This window comes from Entelurus aequoreus, linkage group LG07 (assembly GCF_033978785.1).
Source record: "Entelurus aequoreus isolate RoL-2023_Sb linkage group LG07, RoL_Eaeq_v1.1, whole genome shotgun sequence".
Classification (NCBI taxonomy): domain Eukaryota; kingdom Metazoa; phylum Chordata; class Actinopteri; order Syngnathiformes; family Syngnathidae; genus Entelurus; species Entelurus aequoreus.
The window spans coordinates 3,536,854-3,547,977 of record NC_084737.1 but is presented as its reverse complement, the minus strand read 5'-3'; the positions used below and the strand labels follow the sequence as shown (position 1 = coordinate 3,547,977).

The following is an 11,124-nucleotide window of genomic DNA, read 5'->3' as shown; positions in this document are numbered from 1 at the left end:
TATATACATACATACATTTAGTATTGTGTTTTGAAAAATATTAAAGTGGCCCCCACATGTTTTGATTTTCAGTGTGGAAAAGTTTAGTTATCGAGGTGCAGTTTGGAAAACGTCCACCAGATGTCAGTAACTCTTTCATTTTGTTACATGAGTGCTTTAGTTTGTGTGTTACAAAAATATTTGCTATGATAATTGAATAAAAGTGTTACCGTATTTTCCGCACTGGATTATAAGGCGCACCTTCAATGAATGGCCCATTTTAAAACTTTGTTCATATATAAGGCGCACCGCATTATAAGGCGCATAGAAGACAGTTATGTTAGTTATGTTAAAAAGTTATGTTATTTTTTTTTTCTTCTTATTTTCTTTTCCTAATAAAGTTGTTTTAATCCCCCCCCCCCCACACACATGTAAAGCGACTTTGGGTATTTAGAAAAGCGCTATATAAATCCCAGGTATTATTATTATTATTAGAAGAGACGCCACAGTAGAGGCTGGGGCTACGTTATGCATCCCGTAGTTGCGAGACCTGTTGTGCCTCAATATTGGTCCATATATAAGGCGCACCAGATTATAAGGTGCACTGTCAGCTTTTGAGGAAATTGGACGTTTTTAGGTGCGCCTTATAGTGCGGAAATTACGGTACAACGTAAAAGTTTCTCTGTTTAAGCAGCGACTGAGATCAAGTTTGGCATAAAAGTCACATTGTGAGCGTCAGTCAGCGTTTCCTCCTGGACTCTTTCATCACACAAGAATGTGTGGTGTTGTGTTGCGGAGGTCACAGATGAGTCGAGGTGAGAGTGGATTGAAAACAAGGCAGCATTTTATTGTGTGCAAAGTAAAAGTGGTCAAGTATGCAAAATGAATCCTGCATGTTTGTACACAGCAGCAGTGCAGCTCATAGAGCCGTCTCAGAGATGACCAAAGTCCCGTCTGGCCCTTGCACTTGTCCGTTAGCCACGCCTGCTCGACTTCTGCTGTGGTAAGCCTGAAACACCAGCAGCCTGCGTTGGCTTTTTGCGCACAACAACACACACTTTCCTAAGAAGGTGAACATTCCTACAAATACTTTCCTAAGAAGAACGTTCCTACACACACTTTCTAAGAACGTTCCTACACACACTTTCCGAAGAACGTTCCTACACACACTATCCTAAGAAGAACATTCCTACACACACTTTCCTAAAAAGGTGAACGTTCCTACACACACTTTCCTAAGAAGGTGAACGTTCCGACACACACTTTCCTAAGAAGAACGTTCCTACACACACTTTCCTAAGAAGAACGTTCTTACACACACTTTCCTAAGAATGTTCCTACGCACACTTTCCTAAGAAGAACATTCTTACACACACTTTCCTAAGAAGGTGAACGTTCCTACACACACTTTCCTAAGAACGTTCCTACACACACTTTCCTAAGAAGGTGAACGTTCCGACACACACTTTCCTAAGAACGTTCCTACACACACTTTCCTAAGAAGGTGAACATTCCTACACACACTTTCCTAAGAAGAACGTTCCTACACACACTTTCCTAAGAATGTTCCTACACACACTTTCCTAAGAAGGTGAATGTTCCTACACACACTTTCCTAAGAAGGTGAACATTCCTACACACACTTTCCTAAGAAGAACGTTCCTACACACACTTTCCTAAGAATGTTCCTACACACACTTTCCTAAGAAGGTGAATGTTCCTACACACACTTTCCTAAGAAGGTGAACGTTCCTACACATACTTTCCTAAGAAGAACGTTCCTACACACACTTTCCTAAGAAGGTGAACGTTCCTACACACACTTTCCTAAAAACGTTCCTACACACACTTTCCTAAGAAGGTGAACGTTCCTACACACACTTTCCTAAGAAGGTGAACGTTCCTACACACACTTTCCTAAGAAGGTGAACGTTCCTACACACACTTTCCTAAGAACGTTCCTACACACACTTTCCTAAGAACGTTCCTAAGAACATTCCTACACACACTTGCCTTGCTCGCGGTGTTCAGCAGGGCCACCGCCTCCTGCTTGCCGGTCTGCTGCACCATCTTGTAGAAGATGGAGGTGGGGTCCTGGAGGAGCGTGTGTGGTTCGTCGTAGGCGTCGATCCTCCCAGCGTCTAAAACCTGGAGCCAGCAAGTGGATTAGTGAGTGGTGCGTGACGCGGGCGTGCAGTGGGGGAGTGGGTGTGGCACCAGTATGCGGTCGCTGTCAATGATGGTGTTGAGGCGGTGGGCGATGGTGAGCACGGTGCAGTCCTTGAACTTCTCTCGGATGGTGCTCTGGATCAGCTCGTCAGTCCTGCAAACACACGCAGCGTACTCAAGCCGAGTATTTATTCAACACGTTTCTGGGTGTTGTTGATAAATGTCTTTGGCTTGGCATAGTAGAGTTTTAACTTGCACTTACAGATGTAGCGACCAACTGTAGTTGTTTCGCACACATTAATAAGTTATATTTTGTTGAGTGACGTTTAGTTGATTTTATCTTCTTTCTCGGGCTGTCAAACGATTCCAATATTTAATTGCGATTAATCGCGTCGTTTATAGTTAACTCAAAATGAATCACGATTAATCGCAGACAGGTATAATTTTTCATCATTAATAAGTGTACCCTACGGGGGGCGTGGCTTCATATTGCTGTATGACAATGTTTGAAGCTTCAAATGTCATATGCTAAACATATCACAGACTAACACTACAAAACATCTCTGACTGCTAAACACATCACAGACTAACACTACAAAACATCTCTATGACTGCTAAACATATCACAGACTAACACTACAAAACATCTCTATGACTGCTAAACATATCACAGACTAACACTACAAAACATCTCTATGACTGCTAAACATATCACAGACTAACACTACAAAACATCTCTATGACTGCTAAACATATCACAGACTAACACTACAAAACATCTCTATGACTGCTAAACATATCACAGACTAACACTACAAAACATCTCTATGACTGCTAAACACATCACAGACTAACACTACAAAACATCTCTATGACTGCTAAACATATCACAGACTAACACTACAAAACATCTCTATGACTGCTAAACATATCACAGACTAACACTACAAAACATCTCTATGACTGCTAAACATATCACAGACTAACACTACAAAACATCTCTGACTGCTAAACATAGCACAGACTAACACTACAAAACATCTCTATGACTGCTAAACATATCACAGACTAACACTACAAAACATCTCTGACTGTTAAACATATCACAGACTAACACTACAAAACATCTCTATGACTGCTAAACATATCACAGACTAACACTACAAAACATCTCTGACTGCTAAACATATCACAGACTAACACTACAAAACATCTCTATGACTGCTAAACATATCACAGACTAACACTACAAAACATCTCTATGACTGCTAAACATATCACAGACTAACACTACAAAACATCTCTATGACTGCTAAACATATCACAGACTAACACTACAAAACATCTCTATGACTGCTAAACATATCACAGACTAACACTACAAAACATCTCTATGACTGCTAAACACATCACAGACTAACACTACAAAACATCTCTATGACTGCTAAACATATCACAGACTAACACTACAAAACATCTCTATGACTGCTAAACATATCACAGACTAACACTACAAAACATCTCTATGACTGCTAAACATATCACAGACTAACACTACAAAACATCTCTGACTGCTAAACATAGCACAGACTAACACTACAAAACATCTCTATGACTGCTAAACATATCACAGACTAACACTACAAAACATCTCTGACTGTTAAACATATCACAGACTAACACTACAAAACATCTCTATGACTGCTAAACATATCACAGACTAACACTACAAAACATCTCTGACTGCTAAACATATCACAGACTAACACTACAAAACATCTCTATGACTGCTAAACATATCACAGACTAACACTACAAAACATCTCTATGACTGCTAAACATATCACAGACTAACACTACAAAACATCTCTATGACTGCTAAACATATCACAGACTAACACTACAAAACATCTCTATGACTGCTAAACATATCACAGACTAACACTACAAAACATCTCTGACTGCTAAACATATCACATACTAACACTACAAAACATCTCTATGACTGCTAAACATATCACAGACTAACACTACAAAACATCTCTGACTACTAAACATATCACAGACTTAACACTACAAAACATCTCTATGACTGCTAAACATATCACAGACTAACACTACAAAACATCTCTATGACTGCTAAACATATCACAGACTAACACTACAAAACATCTCTATGACTGCTAAACATATCACAGACTAACACTACAAAACATCTCTATGACTGCTAAACATATCACAGACTAACACTACAAAACATCTCTATGACTGCTAAACATATCACAGACTAACACTACAAAACATCTCTATGACTGCTAAACATATCACAGACTAACACTACAAAACATCTCTGACTGCTAAACATAGCACAGACTAACACTACAAAACATCTCTATGACTGCTAAACATATCACAGACTAACACTACAAAACATCTCTGACTGTTAAACATATCACAGACTAACACTACAAAACATCTCTATGACTGCTAAACATATCACAGACTAACACTACAAAACATCTCTGACTGCTAAACATATCACAGACTAACACTACAAAACATCTCTATGACTGCTAAACATATCACAGACTAACACTACAAAACATCTCTATGACTGCTAAACATATCACAGACTAACACTACAAAACATCTCTATGACTGCTAAACATATCACAGACTAACACTACAAAACATCTCTATGACTGCTAAACATATCACAGACTAACACTACAAAACATCTCTGACTGCTAAACATATCACATACTAACACTACAAAACATCTCTATGACTGCTAAACATATCACAGACTAACACTACAAAACATCTCTATGACTGCTAAACATATCACAGACTAACACTACAAAACATCTCTGACTACTAAACATCACAGACTTAACACTACAAAACATCTCTATGACTGCTAAACATATCACAGACTAACACTACAAAACATCTCTATGACTGCTAAACATATCACAGACTAACACTACAAAACATCTCTATGACTGCTAAACATATCACAGACTAACACTACAAAACATCTCTATGACTGCTAAACATATCACAGACTAACACTACAAAACATCTCTATGACTGCTAAACATATCACAGACTAACACTACAAAACATCTCTGACTGCTAAACATATCACAGACTAACACTACAAAACATCTCTATGACTGCTAAACATATCACAGACTAACACTACAAAACATCTCTGACTGCTAAACATATCACAGACTAACACTACAAAACATCTCTATGACTGCTAAACATATCACAGACTAACACTACAAAACATCTCTGACTGCTAAACATATCACAGACTAACACTACAAAACATCTCTCTGACTGCTAAACATATCACAGACTAACACTACAAAACATCTCTGACTGCTAAACATATCACAGACTAACACTACAAAACATCTCTATGACTGCTAAACATATCACAGACTAACACTACAAAACATCTCTATGACTGCTAAACATATCACAGACTAACACTACAAAACATCTCTATGACTGCTAAACATATCACAGACTAACCCTACAAAACATCTCTATGACTGCTAAACATATCACAGACTAACACTACAAAACATCTCTGACTGCTAAACATATCACAGACTAACACTACAAAACATCTCTATGACTGCTAAACATATCACAGACTAACACTACAAAACATCTCTATGACTGCTAAACATATCACAGACTAACACTACAAAACATCTCTGACTGCTAAACATATCACAGACTAACACTACAAAACATCTCTATGACTGCTAAACATATCACAGACTAACACTACAAAACATCTCTGACTGCTAAACATATCACAGACTAACACTACAAAACATCTCTATGACTGCTAAACATATCACAGACTAACACTACAAAACATCTCTGACTGCTAAACATATCACAGACTAACACTACAAAACATCTCTCTGACTGCTAAACATATCACAGACTAACACTACAAAACATCTCTGACTGCTAAACATATCACAGACTAACACTACAAAACATCTCTATGACTGCTAAACATATCACAGACTAACACTACAAAACATCTCTATGACTGCTAAACATATCACAGACTAACACTACAAAACATCTCTATGACTGCTAAACATATCACAGACTAACCCTACAAAACATCTCTATGACTGCTAAACATATCACAGACTAACACTACAAAACATCTCTGACTGCTAAACATATCACAGACTAACACTACAAAACATCTCTATGACTGCTAAACATATCACAGACTAACACTACAAAACATCTCTATGACTGCTAAACATATCACAGACTAACACTACAAAACATCTCTATGACTGCTAAACATATCACAGACTAACACTACAAAACATCTCTATGACTACTAAACACATCACAGACTAACACTACAAAACATCTCTGACTGCTAAACATATCACAGACTAACACTACAAAACATCTCTATGACTGCTAAACATATCACAGACTAACACTACAAAACATCTCTGACTGCTAAACATATCACATACTAACACTACAAAACATCTCTATGACTGCTAAACATATCACAGACTAACACTACAAAACATCTCTGACTACTAAACATATCACAGACTAACACTACAAAACATCTCTATGACTGCTAAACATATCACAGACTAACACTACAAAACATCTCTGACTGCTAAACATATCACAGACTAACACTACAAAACATCTCTGACTACTAAACATATCACAGACTAACACTACAAAATATCTCTATGACTGCTAAACATATCACAGACTAACACTACAAAACATCTCTGACTGCTAAACATATCACAGACTAACACTACAAAACATCTCTATGACTGCTAAACATATCACAGACTAACACTACAAAACATCTCTATGACTGCTAAACATATCACAGACTAACACTACAAAACATCTCTGACTGCTAAACATATCACAGACTAACACTACAAAACATCTCTATGACTGCTAAACATATCACAGACTAACACTACAAAATATCTCTATGACTGCGAAATTAATTAAAGTAACAAAAAAATTTGAGGAGCCACTTTGGCGTTGAACGAGCCGACTCTTTTGGCTCGGCTCGCCTGAACCAAGGCGTGTCCAGCACCTGTGGTCCACGTTGGCAGTGGCCTCGTCGATGATGAGGATGCGGTTCTTCCTCAGGATGGCTCTGGCCAGACACACCAGCTGTCTTTGGCCCACGCTGAAGTTGGAGCCCGACTCGGCCAGAACCGTTTCCAGTTTCCCAGGAAGCTCCTCCAACACGCCCTTCAGCTGGACCTGCAGGTCCACACGGGGGGAAAAGTCACGTTCCTAACGTGTCCCGAGCCCGGACTGAGCAGACTTCTACACAAAAACCTCTTCGAGAGAGCTCCACAGTTCCTCATCTGTATGCTGGTCGAAGGGGTCCAGGTTCTTCCTCATGGTCCCTGTAAAGAGAACTGGGTCCTGCAGAATCCAAGAACAACCAAGTCAGCAGACACAAAGGATACTCTGAGGTTGCTCAATGGACTAAGGCAGTGTTTTTCAACCTTTTTTCAGGCAAGGCACATTTTTTTCATTGAAAAATCCGGAGAAAACGTTAAAAAATGTTTGTTGGCATTTTCCTGTGTGTAGTGCTTTAGTTCTTGTCTTGCGCTTTTATTTTGGTGGCCTTTCCTGTTTTGTTGGTGTTTTCCTGTAGCAGTTTCATGTCTTCCCTTGAGCGCGATTCCCCGCATCTACTTTGTGTTAGCAAGCAACGCTATTTAAGTTGTTGCTATCCTTCTTTGTGTGGACATTGTTGATTGTCATGTCATGTACGGATGTCAGTTTTTGCTGTCGTCCAGCATTCTGTTTCTTATACTTTGTAGCCAGTTCAGTTTTTCTTTAGTTTTGCATCAACATTGCCTTTCCCTTTCCCTTTTGTTCCTTTTTGGTTTAAGCATTACATACCTTTTTACCTAAGAAAAGGCATTGAAGCTTAGGGAAGGCTATGCAGAACGAAACTAAAACTGAACTGGCTACAAAGTCAACAAAAACAGAATGCTGGACGACAGCAAAGACTTACTGTGGAGCAAAGACGGCGTCCACAAAATACATCCGAACATGACATGACAATCAACAATGTCCCCACAAAGAAGGATAAAAAACAACTGAAATATTCTTGATTGCTAAAACGAAGTAGATGCGGGAAATATCGCTCAAAGGAAGACATGAAACTGCTACAGGAAAATACCAAATAAAGAGAAAAATCCACCATAGTGAGAGTCCAGTCCATAGTGGATCTAACATAATAGTGAGAGTCCAGTCCATAGTGGATCTAACATAATAGTGAGAGTCCAGTCCATAGTGGATCTAACATAATAGTGAGAGTCCAGTCCATAGTGGATCTAACATAATAGTATGAGAGTCCAGTCCATAGTGGATCTAACATAATAGTGAAAGTCCAGTCCATAGTGGATCTAACATAATAGTGTGAGAGTCCAGTCCATAGTGGATCTAACATAGTAGTGTGAGAGTCCAGTCCATAGTGGATCTAACATAATAGTATGAGAATCCAGTCCATAGTGGATCTAACATAATAGTGAGAGTCCAGTCCATAGTGGATCTAACATAATAGTGAGAGTCCAGTCCATAGTGGATCTAACATAATAGTGAGAGTCCAGTCCATAGTGGATCTAACATAATAGTGAGAGTCCAGTCCATAGTGGATCTAACATACCGTATTTCCTTGAATTGGCGCCGGGAATATAGTATTCGCCTGCCTAGAATTACAGCCGGGTCAAACTCGTTTCGCAAAATAATTAGCGCATGCTTGGCACTTCCGCCGGGTCAAATATGAGTCATTAAATGACTCCCGCCTCCAGGAGGTAGAGGGCGCTAGTGATCCTTCTTGCGACTACCAGTACTGCAGAAGAAGACAACAAGCAGCAAGCATGCAGCAATTGTTTGCTTGCACTTTTACCATGGAGGATTACATATCTAAAATAAAACCGTTTTCTAAACTGGACTTTCAATCGAAGCAGGAGGTAATAATTAAAGGAATATCTCCAGAGACTTTTAAAATTGAAGAAAGATGAGAAAGACTGCCTTTGATCAGAAGCAGCTGCACATGGACCCATCTACAAGTAAAGGTAAGATCATAATAACGTTTTTTTTATTAAATGTGTTTTTAATGATAAGGTATGCGCCGGAGTGAGAAGAGGTTTTAAAATAATTAGAGCATGCTTGCTCATTCCGCATGGTTTTGGTAACCGCAGGAGTGAGAAGAGGTTTTAAATTAATTAGCGCCCCTGCGGCTATTCAAGGAAATACGGTAATAGTGAGAGTCCAGTCCATAGTGGATCTAACATAATAGTATGAGAGTCCAGTCCATAGTGGATCTAACATAATAGTGAGAGTCCAGTCCATAGTGGATCTAACATAATAGTGAAAGTCCAGTCCATAGTGGATCTAACATAATAGTGAGAGTCCAGTCCATAGTGGATCTAACATAATAGTATGAGAGTCCAGTCCATAGTGGATCTAACATAATAGTGAGAGTCCAGTCCATAGTGGATCCAACATAATAGTGAGAGTCGAGTCCATAGTGGATCTAACATAATAGTGAGAGTCCAGTCCATAGTGTATCTAACATAATAGTGAGAGTCCAGTCCATAGTGGATCTAACATAATAGTGAGAGTCCAGTCCATAGTGGATCTAACATAATAGTATGAGAGTCCAGTCCATAGTGGATCTAACATAATAGTGAGAGTCCAGTCCATAGTGTATCTAACATAATAGTGAGAGTCCAGTCCATAGTGGATCTAACATAATAGTGAGAGTCCAGTCCATAGTGGATCTAACATAATAGTATGAGAGTCCAGTCCATAGTGGATCTAACATAATAGTGAGAGTCCAGTCCATAGTGGATCTAACATAATAGTGAAAGTCCAGTCCATAGTGGATCTAACATAATAGTGTGAGAGTCCAGTCCATAGTGGATCTAACATAGTAGTGTGAGAGTCCAGTCCATAGTGGATCTAACATAATAGTATGAGAGTCCAGTCCATAGTGGATCTAACATAATAGTGAGAGTCCAGTCCATAGTGGATCTAACATAATAGTGAGAGTCCAGTCCATAGTGGATCTAACATAATAGTGAGAGTCCAGTCCATAGTGGATCTAACATAATAGTATGAGAGTCCAGTCCATAGTGGATCTAACATAATAGTGAGAGTCCAGTCCATAGTGGATCTAACATAATAGTGAGAGTCCAGTCCATAGTGGATCTAACATAATAGTATGAGAGTCCAGTCCATAGTGGATCTAACATAATAGTGAGAGTCCAGTCCATAGTGGATCTAACATAATAGTGAGAGTCGAGTCCATAGTGGATCTAACATAATAGTGAGAGTCCAGTCCATAGTGGATCTAACATAATAGTATGAGAGTCCAGTCCATAGTGGATCTAACATAATAGTGAGAGTCCAGTCCATAGTGGATCTAACATAATAGTGAAAGTCCAGTCCATAGTGGATCTAACATAATAGTGTGAGAGTCCAGTCCATAGTGGATCTAACATAGTAGTGTGAGAGTCCAGTCCATAGTGGATCTAACATAATAGTATGAGAGTCCAGTCCATAGTGGATCTAACATAATAGTGAGAGTCCAGTCCATAGTGGATCTAACATAATAGTGAGAGTCCAGTCCATAGTGGATCTAACATAATAGTGAGAGTCCAGTCCATAGTGGATCTAACATAATAGTGAGAGTCCAGTCCATAGTGGATCTAACATAATAGTGAGAGTCCAGTCCATAGTGGATCTAACATAATAGTATGAGAGTCCAGTCCATAGTGGATCTAACATAATAGTGAGAGTCCAGTCCATAGTGGATCTAACATAATAGTGAGAGAGTCCAGTCCATAGTGGATCTAACATAATAGTGTGAGAGTCCAGTCCATAGTGGATCTAACA

At 39.0% G+C, this 11,124-nt stretch overlaps 1 protein-coding gene across 1 annotated transcript in view; it reads right to left on the bottom strand.

The window, feature by feature from the left end:
- Nucleotides 1-795: 795 nt before the first annotated feature.
- LOC133653278 (ATP-binding cassette sub-family C member 4-like) overlaps nucleotides 796-11,124 on the bottom strand; it is a 113,343-nt gene continuing 103,014 nt past the window's right edge. Inside the window, exons 27-31 of the mRNA XM_062052383.1 lie at nucleotides 7,543-7,632; nucleotides 7,292-7,464; nucleotides 2,197-2,302; nucleotides 1,993-2,127; nucleotides 796-988 (exon numbers count right to left, since the gene is read on the bottom strand). Coding sequence (XP_061908367.1) covers nucleotides 899-988; nucleotides 1,993-2,127; nucleotides 2,197-2,302; nucleotides 7,292-7,464; nucleotides 7,543-7,632 — 594 coding nt within the window. The 3' untranslated portion in view covers nucleotides 796-898. The remainder of the gene's footprint in view (nucleotides 989-1,992; nucleotides 2,128-2,196; nucleotides 2,303-7,291; nucleotides 7,465-7,542; nucleotides 7,633-11,124) is intronic.